Here is a 24913-nt window from a genome sequence, read left to right as displayed (position 1 = left end):
AGGTTAGTACTGGGAAGTTCATGAGAGAAGCTGAGATCCAATCTCAGGGGAAGTCCAGAAACCAAACACCCAGGTTGGGAACCGAGTGAGAATCCACAAGGCTATGACCACAGTCCTTGGTCAGGAGCAGATCACAAGATAGGAGATACTACCGCAGTTAGGACCCCTCGTCTCAGTGGCAGTGGCTGTGCCAGTGTATCCTGAGACCCAGTAAAACCCTGGAGAGATGGAGAACAGATGTCCTAGCCTGTGTGAGTTGGACCGAGGCTCTTCCCTTCCAAACCACCCTGCCAATTTGACAGCTAATGCTGCCTGCAAACAATTAGGGGGGCCTGAGGTCACCACAATTTTAACCCTTGCAGTTGAAACCTAATTGCTTATCGTGGATTCATAATCTCCCTCTGCTGAGCCAAAGGAAGTTGAAAGCTTCGAAGGGTGTACGTGCTGTCCTTGTGGTGAATCTTCTTGGTTTTCTACCAGGCATGCAGGTGGGTTTCCAGCATGCAGGTGGGAGCTCAGCATGAGAGATAGAGTGGGTGAGTGAGGTGTCCAGGCTCAAGGTGATTATTTGGGGTCCTCCACCAAAAGGAGATAATTGAAGCAGACATCTTTTTGGTGGAAGGGAATTAAAAGAGAAGAGAGGATGAGAACTAAGTCACATCATGACTGCTGGAGACAAGAACACTGAGGGAAGTGGGGGTAAAGCCCAGGAGAGTTCAATCATAGAGGCTGAAGGAGAGGAGTTTGGAGAAGGGATTCATTCTTTTTGGTTTCCATGGGGAGACTAAAGAAAAGGAAGACTGGAAACAGAATTTGGGAATTATTCAATAAGATTGAATGCATTAAAAAGTCGTGCCTGCTACAACCGAGAGGGTTTGTGCTTCAAAGAGCAAAAAGGCAGAAGGATAGCAGCTCCTCCCCCAGCAAATTTACAAGTGATAATAAGACAGAAATATTTAATAAGGTGTATTGAATGCTGCAGGACAGGTGCCAAATATTTATCAGCCACATTTTCTTTTAAAAGAACAGCCTGTGCTTTCTTTCTATTTCTGTATCATGAAAGCATCATTCAGCATTCAACACAATGTGATTAGGTTCCCATCTCCACTACTTTCTTTTTTTAGTACCGGGGATCAAACTTGGGGTTTTATGCTTGGGAGGCAGGTGGTGGAACCACTGAGCTAAATGCCTGTCCCTCCATCTCCACTACTTTCAAGCGACTAACTGAAACTAACCAACTAACTAACATAGTAGTTAAGTATTCTTCGTGCATACACTACATGTTGCAATACTGAGCTTTAGGTCTACAAACATAAGTGTTCTTGCCTGGAGAAGCTCACAGTCTAGTGGTAAAAGAGGACGTGAAGATAGAATGTTTACATAGCGCAACATCCAAGGTTTCTCCACCTCCCCACTTCCCAGTAACTAAAAGAGAGTCCGAATCTAAAAGTGGAGGATTGGCTCTCATCTTCCCCAAGCATGTTTCTGTACTGATTAGAAGGAATACGTTGGAAGAGTAGTGGGTAAGGATGTTGCAGTAAGACGAAGCTACTGATGGAACAGGGAGGAGCATATTCCCGAGTGGCCTCTCGGTGCTTTGAGCCCCCAAGGTCCTTTGTCTACTCAGGAACTCTGTCTGCTCGTGTCCCTAGGGTCTGCCATTATAATAGTGCTGTCGAAGTTGCAGGCCACAGAGCTTTTGTGAGAACAACACTCCTCCTGCAACTGCCATGGCTGTCTGTCCTGCAGAAATGCCTCTGTGGAGGATGAGCCAATGGCTCACACAAAGTGTTCTGTTTTTTTAAAAAAATTAATTAATTGTATTGGTACATTTAAGGTAGCAGAGTCTGTTTTGCTTCTGCCTCACATCAGGCTGCATGCAGGGCATTACCCTAACCTTGCAATCCTCGCAGGCATTAGGAAAAATCTCCTTCCTTCTCTGCAGTACCTTGTTTCAAACCTGGCTAATCCTTAGAATTAAGTCTTAAATCCATGTTAGATCCTTCCCATGCTATACAAAACCAGGAATACAGATGGAGCTGGAACTGATCCTGAAATACACAACATAATAACAATATATGGTGAATGTTTAAAATTTTAAAAATGATTCACAATAAAAGACACTTTGCCATTAATCCTCCTTAAGTTACTTCCCCTCACTTTGAACACATTTATCCTCATTTTTCTTGCTATTTTCTGAAGCAGTTCTTCAAGACCTCTTTCATGAGTGTCTTCCCCCCCATTAAGTTTACTGGTACATTTAAAGCAAACAATACAGTTACATCTATCACTGGGATCATGTACCTTTACATGATCTATCTTTTATTGTTTGGTACTGGGGAACTTCCACTTGTGAGGCAGGTGGTGGTACCACTGAGCTAAATCCCCAGCCCTTACGCGATATATCTTGGTTCTTTTTTTTTCCCTATACCCCTGCCCTGGCTTCACCCACACCCTTCTCTCTTGTTCATGAGTGTCTTTACAAGGTATGATCAATAAAACCCACTATGTGCTGCTGCCTAGTGGCATCTGATAGAAAGGCGGGCTCTGCAAAAACATTGCATTGTGTCCTCAGCCACTTCATTCACCAGATCTTACCCTGTGTGACTTCTGGTTCTTCCCCAAATGAAAGGTAAATGTTTTGAATCAATTCAGGACGTCAGGGCGCTCATGACAGTGTAAATAGATAGTCACAAAAGAGAATTTCTACAGCTGCTTCAGAAAGTGGCAAGAATGATGTGTAAGTGTGTTCAAGGTGGGGGGGATCCTGAGGGATATTCATGGCAATGCATCTTTTACTGTAATATCACTTTAATTTAAAAATTTACCATATATTTTCATAACAAACACCTAAGCCACTGAAGGACACTTGTGAGATAGACTTGGGTGCACAGGGCTCTGCTGGCACACAACACAGCCTTTATTTTGTGCACATCATGGGCAAATCACTCACTTACTGAATCACTACACACAGGGAAATTCACTGGGGTTTCGCTGTGTGTGCAGGGACTCTGGGGGCACAGAAAGAATTGTGATACTGTGATCCTTGGGAATAAGATCTGTTCATCTTTATTTCTCTCAGCATTGTTTTAATTATAGCCAGGAAATGTATAGTACAGTCAGTAGAGCACAGGTGTCCGACCCTTTGGCTTGCCTGGACCATATTGAATGAAGAGGAATTGAGTTGGGCTGCACATCAAATATATAACATAGTTAATGTATATAAATACTCGAACTTCCTTTGTTTATAGTTTAATATACGAATTATTTTATTAAATAACACAGAAGACTGAGCTTAATAAATAAAAAGACTGACATGCCTGTTTAATAGTAACAAATGCCTGTTTCCCTACTCACACACATTTAAGTATGTTTAAATATGAGTATTGATAATCACTGCGTTTTGTTAGCCGAGTTCACAAGCACATATTATGTGTGATACACACAAGTGTCCCCTGCCTTGCCTGTGTGTGGCGGGCGCCAAAGCTGCACTTATCACTGTGCTACACGGCATTCCATTGTCAGTATTATTTCTATTAATAATAACCATTCAGTCCACAATGGAGCTCTGTATACTCGAGTCATGAAAAATATTGCCAAAAATCACATCATATGCTGGGCACGATGGTGTATACTTATAATCCCAGCACCCCAGAGGCTTATGTAGGAGGATTGCCTTGAGTTCAAGGCCCGCCTGGACTGCATGGCAAAACTCTGTCTCATAAAAATGAAACAAAATCACATAATAATGTTAAAAGTTTATGGTCCCATGGGTCCATAGCTATCCAAGGCTCCATGCAGCCTGTGAGATGTGGGTTGCACAGCCTGCTGCAGAGTTCCACAGGAAAGAGGTGATACAGTCAGAGTGGTAATTGGTGGGGGATGCTATTTATAGAGGGAGGGCAGAGTTCACAGAAACCGACAGGAGAGGATGCAGCTCCTCAAGCTGAAAACCCAGGGTGGGAGAAAGGGGAGGCTGCCCATATCCACTTGGGGAGGAAAGAGCAGAAGAAATCATTATCTTAACCTCAGCCTCCTCCCTCCTTCCTGTCTCATGCTGTCCCTCTCTCTGGCAAAAGCTAGAAAGCAAGGAAGCTGGTTGACCCAGTCCCCAGGAGCCAGCCCTGCAGGGTCCAGAGCAAATGGACAGGCTGAGGAGAGGGTCGCGGGAGAGAGCAGGCACAGCATCTTATGTCTGTTATGCTCACTTACATGACCTGACTGCTTTGACCACCAGACAGGTGCAGGTGGGAGAGAGACACAGGCAGGACGAGGAAGGAAGCCAAATTCTCAGCTCTCAGTGATGAATCTTGCTTCCCCGCCAAAGTGTGGAATTCTACCAGGGGGTCCCTCTGACTTGTTTAGCACTAGGGAAGCTCTTCTTTGGGATCTCCACCCCCAACCCATGCATTAGGGTTGTTTTGTGTTTTTAGTTTTTAGTTTTTTATTAGTACCTGTTTGCAGCCCATAATGATTACATTCTTCCTGGAGAGTTTGGGATCTTTGGAGCTCTGATTAGCAGAAGAATAGTTTCCCACATACCTTTAAAATAGTATTTTCCTTTTCTATGGGAAGTTTGAAGATTCATTCAGGCTCTGACCTGGGTAGGTAAGATCTCCAGAAACAAGAAGTCACTGCGTGTCAACAGCGACCGATCGCAGGTAACCATGGGAGATTATGCGGAACAAACCCTGAGGAGGAAGAGACACCTGAATGTCCTTGTCAGGATGGGAGGCAGGAGACAGGTCATCATGCATGGGAGTGAGCAAGGGAGTCTGGTAAATTTTACTCTGAAAAGGAGTACAATTGTCTTCTCATGCAAAGTCACTTGGTGAAAGTGAACACTTTGAAATTTTTCAAGAAAAATATTTTTACACATGACAAAGCTCTTTGGGCAAGAAAAATATTGCTTTCAGCTATGACTATTCACACTTTGAATTTTGACTTTTTTGACTCCGTGCAACAGTGGAAGTACTAAGATGTGATTACACAGTGGTCTAAAGATTATTTCTATATCACAGAATATATGAAGTTCTATTACATATAAATGACATTAATTCTAAGCATTTTGACTAGCATTTTTACTTTTATGAAGGTCAAAGAACTAATGTGTCTTATCCTTTCTAGCCTAATAAGTTAGATAAAGATTAAAATTTTATAACTGACAAAGTAAACATAATTAAAGACTTGCATGACATTTGGATGCCACTAAGTTAGGGAATTTGCTGCTCACATGAAATCCATGTGTCACCTCCTTTATTTAGTTCAGTATGTTTCCATGTCTGCCTTCCTGTTTAATCAAGAGGCTTAAGACAGTCTTCAGTCATCGGGAACATCTGGGGAACAATACCTTTGATTATAGTTGTTTATTAAACAAGCCCTAGGGTAGAAGCTGCGTGTATATAGCACAGACTCTAAATCCACCCACTCGAAGGGGACATTGGACAGTAGATGAACTAGCTGACGTGCCACGCAGGGTCCTCCCTGCCAGAGTAGCTCGCCACTGTGCTTGGACACAATAAGCTGTTTATTCTGCTAAGCTAAGCTTCGGCTGCTTTCCCCCTTGTACCACCATCTCTGAGCTGAAGATGACTTGAGACCCAGACTTCTCAATTGTCCTAGGTATCTTCCCAAGCACACCAGGTGGTATTGGTCTCCTGTGTGGCTGCTCCTCCAGGAACCTTTACTGATGGGTATAGATTGTTTTTGGAGACTTGGCTGCTACATGAAGACCAAAGGTTGAGGATCAGAAGAGTTTCAGGCACCAGATTTTAAGACTCCTTCTTAAGAAACAGCATAAAGAAACTTCAGCCAAGTTAAAGTTTTAGTTTTCTCGTGAGAAATGATATGGAATAAGATGGGAGCAGTCCTATCCTTAACAAGCATCCATAAAACGAACGTATTAGTTTTGTTCAAGCTTATCAGAGGCTTCTAATACTCTGTTATAGACAACGACTATTTATGTTTCATCTGTAGCAGATTGCTATTCCTGTTTATTTTACCGAAGCAAAGAGCTGTGATACTTTAGTAACTATAATTTATTTTGAAATTGTTGCAGTATAATAAAGTTGATAGCATCTCCTTCCTTTTAAAGAAATTTTAAATATTTACAGAACACTTTAATATTTGCAGAAAATTTGAGCAGATAGTAGAGTTCTTATATTCTACCCTCTACTGCACACACTGCCCCCTATTTTTGAATCTAATATTCATGTAAGCTTCGAGTTTCCTTAGTTTTTACCTAATATCCTTTTGTCCCATCCAGGATACACATTATATTCACTTGTTATGTGCCCTTCAGCTCTTCTTGGCTGTGATAATTTGTCAGATTTTCCTTGTTGTTAATGACCTTAGTTGTTTTGCAGAGTGCTGGTCAGGTTTGTTGTCAGATGTCTTTTGATTGGAAGAATTTGTCTGATGTTTTTCTCATGAGTAGCCTGGAGTTATGGGTTTTGGGAGGGAGATCCCAGATAAATTGCTATTCCTAACACATCTGATTTAGGACAGTTGATGTTGAATTTGATCAGCTGACCATCTGGCCGAAGTAGTGTCTGTCAAGTTTCTCCACTATAGCGTCTCCTGTGTTGTATTCTTAGGAAGGGAGTCACTAGGTACAACCACGATTAAGGAATGGGAATTAATCTACTGTCCTTTAGGATGCAATATCAATATAATTTTTTAAAAATTCTTTTGCCTAAGACATTTGTCTCGTTATTCCCATTGATTATTTTATTCAGTAATTTATTTATATCAGTATGGACTCATGGGTAAATTTTTCTATACTTTGGGATTCTTGTACTACTTTAATTACGTCGTTTTCTGAATTGTTCTAGCTTTGACCAACTTCTTTTGAAGTTGTGTTCAAAGAGGGATCCTACTTTCTGAAGTCCATGCTTGGCCTGTTTTGTGGGGCTGCCCTTCAGACCACCCGGACTCGTCTGCTCTGGTTAAGCTGCCATTCACTGGCAGTTGACACCACTCCTCTCACCTCTCAGCCAGCAGGTCCTGGAGCCAAATCCATCCAGGGAAATGAAAGGGTTGTGGGGTCCAAATTAGAGAGCACATATACCGAAGAAGAAGAGAGTAATAATGGTCAGTTTGGGTAATTTGGGGGCGTGTGGGCATGGGTACGCACAGACACTTCCTTTTAAGTCTAGATCTAACAAGTATTTACTGAGAACCTATCGTGTTTAGCACGGTTCCAAGCACTAGGGATGTGTCGTAGCAAGACAAAATCTTTGCCTTCCTAAGCCTATCTTCTAGCTGGAGAGGAAGCCGTGATCTCAACCGGATAGTGGCAGAGAGTGAGAAATGCTTAAAGAGAAATGAAGCAAAGTAAGTGGCCCAAGTGCAGCAAGGCGGGGCACTGTGCTCTTTAGAGAGTAGTAGGGAAGGGCTCTCTGATGAAGTGATGTTTGTGTAGGAGTGAGGTAAAGAAAGGAGCCTTGTGGGTATCTAGGGGAAGAGGTTTCTGGACACACAGAATGGCAAGTGCAAAGGGCTTGAAATTACCTGATTTTTTTAGTTGGCTAAGAGAACCTCAGGGATTGTAGGTGGATTTAAATTGTGCTGCCCTGATTTCACTATTAACATGAATTACTGAACAGAATTCAATAAATGAAAATGCATATACAGGTTTAGTTGCTAAGGTACAAACTAACATAACAGCACAACTTCCATCTGGATGAGATTTCGACAGAGGAGAGAATTGCTATATGCTGTGGGCTGTAGAAAAATAAACTATGACCTTGTCTTTGATGCACCATGTTTCTCCCTAGGAGGAAGAAGAGAGTGTTATTGGGAGCCAACTAAAAAGCCAGGCAGCAACTTGTCTTATAAAATGTAGCTAGAAATAAAAGCAGTTTGAGTGGTTTTCAAATGTCTTAATCTTCATAATTGTTTCCACATTCTAGCTGGCTAGATATTTTTTCAGAGAAGCAAGTTTGGGAGAGTCTAAATGAAAGCTTTGCTCATGAAGTTTTCATTTGGATTCCACATATAGACTTTCTAAACCATCATTTTATAAAGTCTTAAATTACTGAAGTTTGAAGTTGTGGTAATTGCTCCAAAGTTTAGTGTCTTTTGTTTCTGGGTCAGAACTATGAAACTCTCTAACTCATAAGTATAAAAACAAATAAACAAACAAACAACAACAACAAACAGCTTGGGATTTCATATGAGTCATGTTTAATAACATTAAGGTAATCCAGAAATTCACAATAATCTGGTGTCCTGCTCACCATAAAAACTGAAAATATTTTTCAGAAGTGTCTATTCTACCCTTTTCTGGGCTGATTTAAAAAGAAGAAAAAAAGACAAAATAAAGATAAAAAAGCAATGTAGAACCCCATCTATTTTTTTTTAATAGTTTGGGAAAGTCTTGACTATGAGTTGATCAGATTATTCTATTTCTGTAATGCTATAGTTAATGTAAATATAATGATAATTCTTAGAATTGTCTGGTGTTTCATTTGCCTAAGGAGAGAACATTGTGCTGCAGAGGAGTGCTTGAACTTATGGGACAAGGTTACCTAAATAAAACCTTGTTTCTCAACAGTGTGGCCTTTGACAGATCTTTCCGTTTTCCTCATATGCAAAATAGGTTTAGTAATTATATTTACATCATTGTTGGGAAAATTACATGAGATGATCCATAGAAATGCTAAAGCTAGCACCTGGCACAGAGTAAGTACTCAAAAATTAATATTTAATAATAGTAAGACCAGAGTACAGATATTAAGTAACTCACGTGCTTAGACATATATGTAAGAACACATAAACACGTAGTCAAAGAACATATAGTTTAAAGAGATGGAATGCTCAAATTGTCAGCATTAGTAATTAACATATAAATTAGCAAAGGCATTTAACTCAAACTTCATTTTGGGATGTATCGAAATACTATAAGACAGAGATTTATTCATTCCTTCATTCAACAAATTGTGACACTGCGAAGGTGAGCATGACAGGGAAGGTCCTTGCTCTGAGACAGTAACATTGGGGAATATTTTATAGGAGAATTAAGTGACATCTAGATACAGTCAGTTATCAGTAAAAATTTTTATGATTCTGTGAAATTATGTGTAGAAAATTGTTTTTATTTTGGTTATTGAAAAACTCTATGCCATGTTGTAAGAGTGAAGTGAACATATTCAGATGTTTGAGCCTTCTGTTTTGAATGCTAAAGTTCACTTTCCACACCTGTAGTAGGAGAACAAAGCTGGAATACATTAAGCGAATGTTATGTTCCTGAGACAGAATTTGTAAACTAGTGTTTAAAAGTTTATTTATGTAGTTATTGTAAAAACTGGAACATAGAAAAAGAAGTTTTTAAAAATGGTCTGCAGTTCTAGTTCTTACTTAACTATGTACAGTTTTGAATTTTTTCTTATTTTTTTTCTGTAGCTTTAAAATTTTTTCAACAGTCTCATACATATCTTTGGATGTGTGAGTCTGGGTGTGTATATAAGTATGTGCAATTAAAATAATGATATGCTCCCCCCCATTAAGTTTATTGGTACATTTAAAGCAAACAACACCGTTACATTTCATTGGAATCTTGGACCTTTACATGATGTATTGATTTTTATTTTTCCCCATGCCCCTGCCCTCCTTTTACCCACTTCACCCTTCCTTATTTACAAAGACTTTGTTTCCATTTTTCCTTTATTCATATTTTCCCCCTCCCTTTTATTTTCTTTCCCCTCCCCTTTCCACTTCTCCTTTAGCCATTTTCTTCCTATTTCACACTATACCATTCAAACCTTACTTACACTTTTAGTTTTTCACACCAGAGAAACTATTTGGTATTTACTCAGGTATGTCCTATTTATTTCACTTAAAAGTATAGCCTCATTGTGCATCCATTTATCTATAAATGGCTCTAGTTTCTCATTCTTTATGGCTGAGTAGAATTCCAATCTATAGGAAAACCACATCTTCTTTATCCAGTCTCAAAGTGATGGACAATTGCACTGTTTCCAAGTTTTATCTATTACAAACTGTGCCTCTATAAACATGGGTGTGCACATATCACTGTGCTGTGATTCTTTTAATTCTTTTGGAAAGATACCCAGCAGAGGAATAGCTGGGTCAAATGGAACCTCTAATCCTAGTTCTTTGAGTTATCTCCATATTGATATCCACAGTGGTTGCACCAGTCTGCACTTCTACCAACAATGGAGAAGGGTTCCTTTCTCCCCACAACCCTGCCAGCATTTGTTATTGGTTGATTTCTTGACAGCAGCCATTCTTTCTGAGGTGAGGTAGAATCTCAGGGTTGTTTTCATCTTCATCTCTACAATGACCGGTGATGTTGACCATTTTTTCGTATGTTGATTTGCTGCTTTTACTTGTTTGTCTTTTCATTTCAAATGCCCATTTTTGAATTGTGTCTTTGTATTTGGGGGTCTGATTTTCTTGAGTTCTTTATATATTCTAGATAGTAGTCCTTTGAGGAACAGCTAATAAAAATCTTTTCCCACATTGTATGTTGTCTCCTAGTTCTGTTGGTGGTTTCTCTTGCAGTGCAAAAATATTTTAATACAATGAGATCCGAGTTGTTGATTCTTTGTTCAAGTTCTCATGTGGCTGAGGATTTGTTCATAAAGTATTTTCCTGTGCCAATGTCTTTGAGAGTTCTACAAAATTTATTTTCCAGTAAGTTTAGTGTTTCCATTTTGATATTTAGATCTTTAATCCATTTGAATTTTAGTTTAGTGCATGGTGAAAGATAGGAGTCTAATTTGAATCTTTGGATAGTTGAAAGTCAGTTTTTCTAACATCATTTATTAAAGAAGCTATCTTTCATCCAGTGAGGATGGTTGGCTCCTTTGTCAAAGATGAGGTAGTTAAGTATGTCTGCAGTTGTTTCTGCATCTTCTAATCTTCTCCACTGGTCCTCAAGTCTGTTTCTTTGCCAGTACCATGCTGTTTTTATTACAGTGGCTTTGTGGTGTAGTTTCAAGTTGGAGATTGTGATACCTTCTGCCATGTCTCTGTTGCCTAGAATGGCTTTTGCTATTCTGGGTATCTTCTGGTTCCAAATGAAGTTTTGGATTGTTTTCTCTAGTTCTGTGAAATATACTGTTGGGATTTCAATTGGGATTGCACTGAATCTGTATAACAGTTTTGGAAGTCTGGCCATTTGTTTTTTTTGGTACTGGGAATCGAACTCAGGACCTTGTGCTTACAAAGCAGGGATGGTGCCACTGAGCTAAATCCGCAGCCCATGGCCATTTTCACTATGTTGATTCTTCCTAACCAGGAGCAAGGGATATCTTTCCATTTCTTATATCCTCTTCTATCACTTTTTTCAGTGTTATAGTTTTCAGTGTAGAGGTCTTTTGTCTCCTTTGTTAAATTGATTCCTAGATATTTCATTTTTAGGGGATGTTATTGTGAAAGAGATTTGTTTCCCTAATTTCTCGCTCAGTCTGTCTATTATATGTGTACAAGAAGGCTATTGGTTTTAGAGTGTTGACCTTGCATCCAGCTACTCTACTGAATCTGTCAGTTAAGTCTAGAGGTCTTTTGGCAGAGCTTTTTTTTTGGTGGGGAGTATCTGTGCAGAGTGTCATATGATCAGCAAATAGTGATCTTCCTTGCCTATCTTTATTCCTTTTATTTCTTTCTCTTCTCTAATTGCTGTGGCTTTTCTAGAACTATATTGAACAGAAGTGGTGACAGTGGACCTCCTTGTCTTGTTCTTGATTTTAGCATAAAGGTTTTCAGTTTTTGAACATTTAGAGTGATATTGGCTCTTGGTTTTTCATAGATAGCCTTTATTGGGTTGAGATAAAGACCATCTATTCCATTTTCTATAGGGTTTTTAACATGAATGTATGTTGAATTTTGTCAAATGCTTTTTCTGCATCTATTGGGATGGTCATATGGTCTTTGTCCTTGACTCTGATAATATAGTGTATTACATTTATTGATTTACATATGTTGAACCATCCTTGCATCCCTGGGATAAATCCAACATGGTCAGGGTGTATGATCTTCTTGATGATCATCTATATTCTGTTGGCCAGTATCTTATTGAGAATTTTTGCATCTATGTTCCTTAGGGAGATTGGCCCATAGTTCTCTTTTTTGGTTGGGTCTTTCCCTGGTTTTGGAATCAAAGTAATACTTGCTTCCAGGAATAAATTTGGAAGTATTGCTTCCCTTTCAGTTTCATTGAAGAGTTTAAAGAGTAGTAGCAATACTTTTCTCTAAATGTCTTATAGAATTCAGCATTGGAGCCATCAGGATGTGGGCTTTTCTTTGTTAGTAATGTTTTAATTACATTTTCAGTTTCACCAAATGTAATTGGGGTGTTTAGACTTTTTATATCTCCTTCGCTCCACTTTGGAAGTTCATATGTGTCTAGGAATGTGTCCATTTCTTCTATATTTTCGATTTTATTAGAGTACAGGTTTTCAAAGTAGATATTGATGATCTTCTGGATTTCTGGTGGATCTGTTGTGACTTCACCATTTTCATTCTTAATTACATGAATTTGAGCCATTTCTTTCCTTTTTTTGATAAGGTTGGCTAAGGATTTATCGATTTTATTTATTCTTTTGAAAAACCAACTCCTTGATTCATTGAGTTTTTGTATTGTTCTTTTAGTCTCCATTGCATTAATTCCTGCTCTGATCTTCATAATTTCCTCCCTTGTAAGAACTTCTGGTTTGTCTTGCTTTTCTTTTTCTAGGAGATAAAGTTAAAGCATTAGGCTGTTTATTTGAGCTCACTCTGTTTTCCTAGTATGGGCATTTACTGCTATGAATTCCCCTTGTAGAACTGCTTTCATTATGTTCCATAGATTTCTGTATGTTGTATTGGCATTATCATTTAATTGTAGAAATTGTCTAATTTATTCTTTAATTTCCTCTGTGACCCAGTGGTTGTTCAGCAGGGTGTTATTTAATTTCTATGTGGTTTCTTAGGCTGTTGATGTCCAGTTTAATTGCACTATGGTCTGGTAATATACAGGGGATAACTTAAATTCATTTGCATTTACATAAGCATGTTCTGTGAGCTAGCATGTGGTCTGATTTGGAGAATGACCAATGTGCAGCCAGAAAGAATGTGTATTCTGATTTTATGAGGCGGCACACTCTGTAGACATCTACTAAGTCCATTGTTCAAAGACTTGGTTCAGTTCTGTTATTTTATTGTTGGTTTTTCTGTTACTGTGTATTTGTGTTGGGGGAGTATTGAGGTTCCCCCACTACAATTGTATTAGTGCTTATCTAGTTTTTCATATCCATAATATTTGTTTTGTATACTTGGGGGCACTAGTATTTGGTGCATATATATTTATGATTGTCATTTCTTCTTCTTACATTGTTCCATTTATAAGGATATAGTGGCCTTCTTTGTTTCTCTTAATTAGTTTTGGTTTGAAATCTACTCTGTCTGCAAATAAGGTACCTACCCCCACTTTTTTCTGGGCTTCTTTTGCATAGAGAACTGTTTTCCATCCTTTTACTCTCAGTCTGTGAATTTCTTTGTGGATTAAGTGGGTTTCTTATATACAACATATCGTTGGTTTTGCTTCTTAATCCATTCTGCCTTCCTGTCTCTTTTGATTGGTGAATTGAGGCCATTAACATTAACGGTTATAATTGTTATGTATTGACTTTTCATTGTCATGTTATTTTCCTGTTGTTGGCTGTTTTATTTTTTATTTTTCCCTCTCTCCCTTTAATTTCTTGCCTTGCCTGGTATATTTGTTGGCCCTTATAGAGTTGTGGTCTTCATTTTCTTTTTCCAGGATATTGTTTAGAAGTGTTTGGATTGCTGGTTTGGTGTTCATGAAATTTATCAGGTGTTCTTTGTCATGGAAGTGTCTTATTTCCCCATCAATTTTGAAAGATAGTTTTGCAGGATACCTCAGTCTAGCTTGGAGGTTGTTTTCTTTTAGTACTTGACATACCTTACTCCAGGCACTCTTGGACTTGAGAGTTTGTCTTGAAAAGTCTGCCATGATTCTGATGGGCTTTCCCTTGCATGTGATTTGTTTTGTTTCTTTTCTCTAACTGCTTGTAGTATTTTTTCTTCTCTTGGGTTTCTGGTATCTTGATTATTATATGTCTAGATGTACATTTTATTGATTATGTCTAGTTGGAGTCCTATATGCCTCACTTATCTGTATATCAAATTCTTTTGCTCTGTTTGGGAAGTTTTCTTTCATTAATTCTGTGAACAGATGTTTTTAATGTCATTTGTTCTTTCTCCTGCTACTTCATGGGTTCCTATAAGTCTTATAGTATTCTTCAAAGAGTTGTTGGATTGATTTCTCATAGTCCCTTACTTTTTTAAGGGATCTCTCTTTTCATAGTCACTGACTGCAATCTTACCTTCTATACCCGAAATTCTATCTTCACATTCATTCATTCCACTGCAAATGCATTCTATAGAGTTTTTACTCTCCTGGATATCTGAATCCATTCATGGATTCTATTTCCTTCCTATGTTGGGCATTGAAGGTTTCCATTTCTTTCCTATGCTGGGCATTCATGGTTTCCATCATGGTCCTGAGCGCATCTATTTTTTAAAAAAATCTGTTTCTGTTCTAGAGTCTCTAATCATGCCTTTCATTCTTTTCACCATCTCTGTGAAATTATTTCTGCTTTGAATTTTTCTAGAGACTCATTCATCTGGTTTTTTTACTTACTGTGTTACCGGTTTGTGGTGACCAGATGGTTGACTGTCAGAATTTTCCACCTCATTTCTCCCAGAGTTTACCTTTGGTGGGGTAGAAGTCTGTGTTTGTGTCTTGTTTAAATGTCTTCTCATTTCTATTTTTGTTGTTGGTACTGTCATTGGTTTAATTCCTGGGTGAATAGTTTGATCTTCTAGATATAGCTGGTCTTTAGGTTTTGAGTCTCTAATGACTCTGAGGCAATCTCTTTTTCATTATACCAGGAAAGACGACTGCGTAACTCAATCACAACATCTTAGCTGAAGTGATACAATCAGCAACACAATCGCATCAAGCACAGCTTAGAAAATGACAATTTTTGGTAGTTATTAATCTATCACCTTTAATTGTGTGAATTCAGTCAAAATCGAGGACCAGCCCAAAATATGTTTATAGTGAATAAACTCTTCATTATAGCAACTTTACCATTCAGGTTGGGGGCTTAGAAGGAGATGGGGAGGGAGGGATAGATAGGATAGAGAAAGGTTAGAAGTAAGGTCAGAGCACGTAGGAAGATCACACAAACTCTAGGAAGGTATTGAAGAGGAGAAGGCAGAATAAAATATACACAAGGACAGAACAATCTAACAGTAATAGGGAGGCTGGAGACTAATCACTTTCTTTTAAAACTAATGGCAATTGAGAGAAGAAAAAGAGAAGAAAAGAAAAAGAAAACAAATTGAAATTAGGATAGGAACATGAACAAAAAGGGAGAGAAATGAAGATCAAGATGGGCAAGAGAAAGAAAAGAAGATAAGAAAAAGAAAATAAAAAAGGGAAAATATTTGAGAAAATAGAAAGATAGATAAAAATTTTTTAATGTTTAAAGATAAGACAAAAATATCACTTTGAAAATAAAAAATACAAATAGAAATAGAGGGCCTCCTTTAGGGTATGCCTCTGTTGACACAATAGACCATGTGGGCAGATCTAAGTTAATTAGTCTCAGCAAGCCAGCAGCTGTTGCCTGAGGTTCAGGCTGATTTCTGGCTGCAAGGCCCAAGGTGAGATCTCTGACCTCCTGATGGTTTGAACTCTGCAAGATTCTACTGCAGGTTCCAGCTGCCTTTCCCCTGCGGTTAGACAATGTTCTGATGTGAGGTGCTGGTCCCTCCAATTTACCAACTATGGTATTGTGGTGTGCCTTTATGGCAGAGATTTTCCAGAGGGCTTTAATTTTCATCTATCTTGTTCATGGGGTTGAGGGGGCACCGACACAGCTGTGTTGGCGCCTGTGAGGCTGAGCTCCTCTGCTGTGCTGGGGAGAAAGGGTGGGCCTACTAGAAGGTATTGTGCTGCTTGCATGCTCCTCTGTTGCTCTGTGCTGAAGAGGCGGGACCACCAGAGGGTCACAAGCTGCTGCCAGTCTCCTCTGCTGTGCTGGGCCAAAGGGCTGCTGATTTTGATGAAGGGAAGTTAGATTTTTGATGTAAAAACCATTAAAGTTTTACTACATCATACAATTATAAATTCAACCAAGTATAAAAACCAAAACTAAAGTATACAATTCCCTTTTTAAAAAATTAGGAAAACTTTAACATATATTTGTAATATATGAATTTCAGTACTTTTGGACAGTATCAAAAAATTAGTGAAGGATAATATTTAAAAATTATAAATATGTATCTCAGCTATCTAGGGCATAAAATAATAAAATACATAAATTATTTTTAATTAGAGGATGCATAATAATTGTATTATTAAAATTTCTCATGTGATGTCTTAGTCTATTCCTGATGTCATAAACATATCTTAAACTAAGTAACTCGTAAACAACAGAAATTCACTGCTTACAGTTCTGGAGGCTGGAAAATCCAAGATGTAGGTCCCAGCAAATACGGTATCTGGTAATGGTCTGAGCTCTCCTTCGAAGATGGCACCTGTTGCTGTATCCTTTCATGGTAGAATGACAAAAAGAGGTGAAAATCTTCCTTAGGCCTCTTTTAACAAGGTCATTAAACCAGTCAGGAGGGCAGACCAGATGGTTAGGGCCTAACCATCTTCCAAAGCCCCTACCTATTAATACATCCACCATGCAGATTAGGTTTCAGCAAGAATTTGGAAGGGACACAAACATTCAGATCATAGATGTAGCCCTTGGATCTTTTTAAAAATGTTTTAAATTTTTGTGTACTTCAACATGGTTGAAAACTGAATTTTCTTCTTGGGCATTTAAATTGAATTTCACTAGATTATTATCCTGTAATTCTCACTTGCTACTGTTGGGATTAGAAATACAATGTCTCCAATTAAAAAATGGGTATTTGAAATGAATAGACATTTCTCAGACAAACAAGTAAAAGCAGGAAATCAGCATATGAAAAAATGTGCCACACCACTGGTCATTTTAGAGATGCAGATGAAAGCAACACTGAGATTCCACCTCATCCCACAAAGAATGGCTGCTATCAAGAAATCAAACAATAACACATGCTGGCAGGGCTGTGGGGAGAAAGGAACGTTTCTCCATTGTTGGTGGGAGTGTAGACTGGTGAAACCACTGTGGAAATCAATATGGAGATACCTCAAAGAACTAGGATTAGAAGTCCCATTTGACCCAGCTATTCCTCTGCTGGGTATCTTTCCAAAAGAATTAAAAGAATCATAGCACAGTGATATATGCTCACCCATGTTTATAGCGGCACAGTTTGTAATAGCTAAAACTTGGAAACAATCTAATTGCCCATTAATTGGAAACTGGATAAAGAAGATGTGATTTTTTAATAAAGTGGAATACTACTCAGCCATAAAGAATGATAAACTAGAGTCATTCATAGGAAAATGGATGCATATTGAGGACATAATCTTAAGTGAAATAAATAAGACATGTGTAAATACAGAATAGCTTCTCTGGTGTGAAAAACTAAAAGTGTAAACAGGATGCAAATTGTATAACTGATAATGTGAAAAAGGAAGAAAATGGCTAAAGCTATATGGGAATTGGGAAGGGCAGGGTAAAAGAAATAAGGGACAAGAAAAAATATGAGAAAAGGAAAAACATGGAAACAAAGTCTTTGTAAATAGGGGAGGGTGGAGGGGATGGAGGGAGGGCAGGGGTGTGGGGGCAAAATGAGAACCGAGACCTGTCATGTAAAGGTGCAAGATCCCAATGATGAATGTAACTGTACTATATACTAAAGAGTACCCAATAAACTCAATAAAAAAGGAAATACAATATCTGAGGCACAGTTTAACAAATTATATAGAATTCTTTAAATAAATTTTCATCCTTTACTCAATTTGAAGTCAAGGGACTATTCCTACAGAAATAATTGGCCAAGCATATAAAGATTAATACACAAGAATGTAGCCTTGCTTATAAAAGTGAAATACTGGAAACAACCTTAATATTCAATACTTAGGTATTGTAAGATACAATGTATGTAAAGTATGATTTGTTCATATAATAAAATATGAAGCTATTAAAATTATATTATCTGTATTTTTAATTTGGAAAATTATTGCAGTATATCATATATATGTATTGTTATATGAAGTTATTGGATATTTATAGTTAAACATTGATGAGTACCTGCCAAAGAGGATAATTTTTGTTCTGTTGTTTATTAAAATTGAGTCTTTCCTTGTAATTGAAAAGTACTGTCTCCTGAGACTACTAGTTTAAGTGTATAAAATAGTATTTTACTTCCCATTTGTATGACAGAGAAGCAAATACATAATTTGTTTAAAAGCATCATTGTCCTATTAAAATATAAATTAGTATTTATTAGTAGACTGTCTGAGACACTTAAAATTTACTTAAAATTTTAGTCTGGGCTGTTTATCCTAATTAGAGATGTGGCAGTGTATTCCAGGAATTTGCAGGAACTTTAAAAGCTGTAGATTTCTACTATACTTTTGCTGTTTGAGCACTTTATTTCCAGTGGACAACTCAGCTTTTCTTCCTTGGGGTCATTTTAGCCAGAAGTTTGAATTCTAATCTTCAGCCTTATTTTTCTCCATCGATGGGACCTTTCATGGCTGTGGTCATACCACTGTGAGGTGGAATATCTGGCCACCAGGGGTGGCAGATGGATGTCCTCAGAGTCCCTGTCTAGCTCTGCCTTAGCCAGAGACTCTCATCTTTAGGGGCCAAGAGATCTTGTACTGAAAGGAATAATGCCTTCTCTGTCTGCCTTATGCTCCACTTTGGAGTCACTATTCACATGTGTGTCCCAGGGACTACCTCTCACATTGAGTTGGCTATTTGCCCAAACTCCAGATCTAAGTCTTGCCTATAGACACCTCATCCTCCAGCACCTGCTGGTTGATAATCCCCAGAGAAATAAATTTATTTGAAGTGATTGACTTGGAAAATCCAGTAAACAAATGCACATTGGTATAGTTCAGATTAAGAAACTATAAGGAAGAAGTGAACACAAAGAAGAGGAAGGAGTATTAAAACCTATGTATCTCTCCCTCTGTATTGTGTGCTTAAAAGCAAATGTGATTGTATCTTGAAATCTAAAGATGCTTAAAGGAGGATCAGGAGTGGGATCAAAAGTGATAGAAAATTGATCTCTTATAGGAGCCATTCAGTTGTGTGAAGAGCAATTCTATGCCAAAATGGGCCTACCAACCTATCCTTGTAATGAACATACACCATAAGTAAGAAATATAAGGCTGGGGAGTTGGCTCAGTGGTTTCACCGTCTGCCTCACAAGCACAAGAGCTGGAGTTTGATCCCACCTACCAAAAGGAATATACAGGAAACCAGTATTCATTAATGCTTTGTGCTGTGTTATAATTGTTAACAGGCAGAGTGGATATTGTAGGGCTCAGCACATTTGCATATTGATGCCTCTGTGATTATATATTTATTCATTTGTCCAATCAGCCAGCCATTCAGTAATTACCTAATATGAGATAGGCAGGGTAACCAGATCCTGGAGTTATGTATGATGATGAAAAAAATAGATACAGACTCTTTCTCACTGACCTTGCAGCCTACCTTGGGAAATAAACAGCATGCAAGCTAACTGCTGTGGTAGGAAGTCAGGGGCTAGTGTACTAGAGCAAGGGAATTTCTACCTCAAAATGAAGGATTAGTAGATGTTAGCCTGAAGAAGAGGCCAGTGTTAGTTGGTGTCTTCGTGCTGATTTCACAAACAGTGATGTTTGTTTCTTTTTAAAATATCTTTCTAGGATGTGCATCTCTTCTCCACGATGAATGAGTGTCACTATGATAAACGGATGGACTTTTTTTATAATAGGAGCAACAGCGACACTGCCGATGAGTGGACAGGAACAAAGTTCATAATTGTTTTGTGTGTTGGAACATTTTTCTGCCTGTTTATTTTTTTTTCTAATTCTCTGGTCATCGCTGCAGTGATCAAAAACAGAAAGTTTCATTTCCCCTTCTATTACCTATTGGCAAATTTAGCTGCTGCAGATTTCTTTGCTGGAATTGCCTATGTATTCCTGATGTTTAACACTGGCCCAGTTTCAAGAACTTTGACTGTCAACCGCTGGTTTCTTCGCCAGGGACTTCTGGACACCAGCTTGACTGCCTCTCTGACCAATTTGCTGGTTATTGCTGTGGAGAGGCACATGTCAATCATGAGGATGAGGATCCACAGCAACTTGACCAAAAAGAGAGTGATTCTGCTCATTCTACTGGTGTGGGCCATCGCCATCTTCATGGGGGCGGTCCCCACGCTGGGCTGGAACTGCCTCTGCAACATCTCTACCTGTTCTTCCCTGGCCCCCATTTATAGCAGGAGTTACCTCATTTTCTGGACTGTGTCCAACCTTGTGGCCTTCTTCATCATGGTGGTGGTATACATGCGGATCTACATGTATGTCAAGAGGAAAACCAACGTCTTGTCTCCACATACCAGTGGGTCCATCAGCCGCCGGAGGGCTCCCATGAAGCTGATGAAGACAGTGATGACTGTCTTAGGTAAGAGGAGCCTAGGGAGCCATTATTCCCATTCATTAGCAAATCTTTATTCAGCATCTGTTGTGTAGAAGACACTTAGTAGGCAGTTAGGATGCAGCAAGGAAAAGAATAGACATAAATCCCCTCCCACCTGGAGCTTGTACTCAAATAGGGAAGACAAAGTCAGTATTCTAGTAGAGGGAAATAAATAAAATTTATGAAACAAGAAGAATCTTATTTGGAAAAATAAATCAAGAAAGAGATATTAGGAGTGCTAAGCAGCTTTATTTTATGATTTAAAAAAAAAACCCACTGTGAAGGACACCTGAGCTTTTGGGCAGAGATGACAATGAAGGAGTGAATTGTGTGGATGTGTAGAGAGGGGCTCAAGTAGAAATGCAGGACCCCTGAACAGCAAGGAGGCTGGGGTAGCAATAAGGGAGTGAGGCAGAGAAGGAGGAGATGAAGTCAAAGAGCCCATGGCAAGAGGCTGCAGTAGTCTGACTACAAGGACTTTGGATTTCCTGAGGGAAACCCCTGGAAAGTTTGAACAGGGAATGACAGGATCTAACTTAAATTTTAGGGGTATGTCTCTGGCTGCTGTTTTCATGGGAGACTGTAGTAAGACAAAAGCAGAAGCAAGAAGACTGCTTCAAAGATTATTCCAATGCTCAAGAAACATCACGGTGGCCAGAAGGCAGTTGGAAGTAATGGTCAGATCCTGGATTTTTTTTTGTACCAGTGATTGAACTCAGGACCTTGTACTTGCCAGGCAGGTGTGGAACCACTGAGCTAAATCCCCGGCTCTGATCCTGGATAATTTTTAAAAGTAGAACTGATAAGATTTGCCAATGAAGGAGGTGAAGAGAGGAGGGGGAAAGAGGGAAATGTCTTTAAGAGAGATGGGGCAGACTGAGAAGGAGGAGGAGGAGGAGGTGGAGGAGGTGTGGGGGGAAGGTCAGGAGTTTGTTCCAGATCTAGGATCCTGTGAGACACCTGAGTGGAGTGCTGACCCTACTGAATAGGCTGTCGGATGTCTGAGTCAAAAATTTAGGATTTTGGTGTGGGTCTATATATATTTGAAAGTCATGGGCTGAGGGAAGAACTGGTACTTTATACCACAAGATTGCATGAGCTCACCATGAAAGTGAATGTGAATGTTAGGAGAAGAAAGGCAAGGAATGGGCCTCAGTATCCTGGAGCTGGAAGCCCTAGATGGCCCAGATGCTGAGAGAAGGCAGCAGCCGAGGAAAGGGAGAATAAGCTGAACATCACTGACCTGCAGTGCTTGTGACTAGAAGTGTTTTAAACTCTTCAAAAAGTTTAAAATTTTGAAGCATTGTGGACTTTGAATTTTTGCATTAGAGAAGCTCAACTGTATTACCATGGTTAATACTCCTGAGAGCTAGAGTAAGATAAAGTCTTACTGTGTTCAGCAAAACGGTGGCACTTTTTTATGACTTTGAGAAAATAAAACTTAGTATGGGTGAGAGCCTGATTAGAATAAAATTAAGAAAGAAAAGGAGGAAATGCTTTAGGACAGCGAGTTTGGTTAGCTCTGAGGAGTTTTGCTTTGCACTGTAAGCCTTGTCCTACGAAGACATAGCTGGTACGGTAAACTTTTCTTTCTGTTTTGTTTTTTCTCTGGTACGTAGCCTGTTGTTGCACAATTCCAGTCCTAGGTTACAGGTAGAATTTTTAACGAGCAAGAACTTCTATGTTTTCATAGGCCCTGTCCTCTAAAGTAGAGAGCCCATTTTTCTGGCGCAGTGGGGGACAGTTACTGAGAGGTCCAGAAGTGTATTTCTGTCAGGTCTCAAAGTGAAGGGACTATGAAATAAATTCTGGAGAGATAATTGATATTGCAGGGTGCAGAGTATGTGTAGTGTGGAAGGAAAATGTGATCTCTAGGTGCTGACACTGCTTGCAAGATTTGGATGTCAGCAGAGAAACAGTACAATTGCGAAAATAATTTTGCTTATTTTTTTATCTTATTGAGTTTATTGGTACATTTTAGTTATATGGTACAGTTACATTCATCATTGGGATCTTGTACCTTTACATGACAGGTCTTGGTTCTCATTTTTTCCCCATTCCCAGCCCACCCTTCACCCCCTCCACCCTCCCCTATTTACAAAGACTTTGTTTCCATTTTTCCTTTTCTCATATTTTTTCTTGTCCCTTATTTCCTTTCCCCTACCCTTCCCACTTCAAAATAATTTTCAATTGAAGGTTTATTTGTTTTTTAAAAAACACAGTGCTTAGTTTGTGCTAAATGCTGCCATGTTTTTGTATTACTTTGTCTAATCCTCATGGCAACCCTGGTAAGCAGGTGCTACTACTGTCACCACCAGCTGGATGAAGGCTGAGTGGGGACTGTACACAGTGTGTCCAGTGTCACTTTGCTGTTAGTGTGGGGCCCCGACTCATTGTGCAGCTGGCCTCCGGAGTACATGAGTTTAACACCACCCTCTGTAGCTAGTTTTCACATATTTGACTTCTGCTGCTCTCCTCTTTGCCCGGTCTTCTGCTTTGACCACCTTATTCTCTTTTTTTGTACCATGACAAGATAAGAAAGGGCAAGTTCACATTCATTGATATGTTCCTTCTTGAGCTGGAAAGGGTATTGCTGTTTTTGGCAATAAAAAAATTTGCACTCTATAGATTGTGTTGAACAACTCTGCCCTGCCCCCTGTTTACTTTGTAGTCTTAATCATCTGGTTGGTTATGTGTCTTGAGGAATTAACTGCCTTCTTGAAAACCCTTTTGTTTTCCAGTATATTATACTACTATCCATAGTATACAGCAGGAGACAGAAAAGGCTTCTGCACTCCTAGGTGGAATGAACAGGACTGTGTGGTAATCACAGCCATTGCTTCAGTTCATACTGTTGCGTGTAACTTTATCTGGAACTGTTATGAGGAGTTTAAAATAAAGGGGATTTGTGGCTCTGACAGGTGTGGTGGTGGTAACAGAAAAACCGGAATAAACAGTGAAATCGCCAAGTAGGATAAGAGAAGTCGTGGGATTGAGATGAAGCAGCACTGGGGAATTGGTTAACGGCAGGATGACAGTTTGGTGTGGAGAGACCTGGGGAAGTTCTTCAGTGGTGAGACAGAGGGATCTGGTGGAAGACGGGAAGTCTGGGGACAGGGGAAGTGAAACTGAAGAGCTGGGCAGTGGGAAGAAGTTGTTAAGCCTTCTGGCTCCTGATTTCGTTAGCTAACAAAGACGTGGGGTTGAGCCCTGGCTCTTCTATTTTCTACAAGGCAACTTGAAGTGCATTAGTTCACCTTTTCTTGGTTACTTTTCCTCATCGGAGAGGGCATAAACTATCTTCAATTCTTTCCAGCTTGTAAAGTTCAGTGAACCCCTTATAATAATAAGTAACCAAGGTAGGAATGAGAAGAGTTTTGTGTGTGTGTGTGTGTGTGTGTGTGTGTGTGAGAGAGAGAGAGAGAGAGAGGGAGAACAAATGGATGAATAAATAAATGAGTAAATGTGGCTCTTGTGCAGCAGCATCTGGTACACAGTTCTGTGTATTAACTGTACCAAAGCTTCTTTCCATGGAAGTACCTGCCACAGATTCTGTAACACATGTAAGAATTGGATTGTCTAAAACAGATATCTCCCCAATGATAGTATATCAGAAAAATCAACATCCAGCATCATTACAGTCCCTGATTGTCAGTGCATAAAGATGAATGGCTGAACAATTTCTTTAATAATTACACAATTTAAATATTTTAATGAGAAAATGTTAAACCTTCCTTACCTACTCCTTGATATATATCTTGTAGAGAAAGCTCATTTAAGACTAAATTCTAAAAGTTTCATACAAATACTCTTCTTTACATGTTGAAGTATCAGTCAATAAATTCCATTTAACTTTTTAAATAGTATTTAAGAGGCAAGCAGTTGCATGAATTTATTGAATTTAATCTCAGCCCAATGACAGGACAAAGGATTGGTGGTATTTGCATGGACATTCTAAGTGTGAAATACTGTAATAGAAAATGTGATGATAGAAACATCTAGAACTCATGCAAAGCCACAAGGAAGGGCCCAGGAACACTGATGCTCGCTGTGGCACCATGAAAACAGTGCATTTGTGAGCCAGAAAGGTTTAATGAGCTCTCTTTGGAAGGGAAGAATAGACCAGATAACCTTGGTCGTTAGGATTTTTGCTGAACACGAAAGCACACAGAGCCGCATAGTGAGCACTCTTTGCTTGAGGTTGGTGGCAGCGGTGATGATGGTGATTGTGTTTCAAACCTGTTCATGATTGGAGAGGCATGGAGGCACCCTGTTCCCATTTCAGCAGCCCTGAGGCA

At 39.1% G+C, this 24913-nt stretch overlaps 1 protein-coding gene across 4 annotated transcripts in view; it reads left to right on the top strand.

The window, feature by feature from the left end:
- Nucleotides 1–24913, top strand: part of Lpar3 (lysophosphatidic acid receptor 3) — an 82175-nt gene that overhangs the window by 17858 nt on the left and 39404 nt on the right. For all 4 annotated transcript variants that reach the window (XM_033758377.1, XM_033758378.1, XM_010636721.3 and 1 more), the window contains exon 2: nt 19844–20600. In XM_033758377.1, the coding sequence (XP_033614268.1) occupies nt 19865–20600 (736 nt within the window). In that variant the 5' untranslated portion in view covers nt 19844–19864. The remainder of the gene's footprint in view (nt 1–19843; nt 20601–24913) is intronic.

The sequence above is a fragment of the Fukomys damarensis genome, unplaced genomic scaffold, assembly GCF_012274545.1.
Source record: "Fukomys damarensis isolate Sample0158 unplaced genomic scaffold, DMR_v1.0_HiC HiC_scaffold_33, whole genome shotgun sequence".
NCBI lineage: Eukaryota > Metazoa > Chordata > Mammalia > Rodentia > Bathyergidae > Fukomys > Fukomys damarensis.
This window is presented reverse-complemented; position numbering and strand designations above follow the sequence as displayed.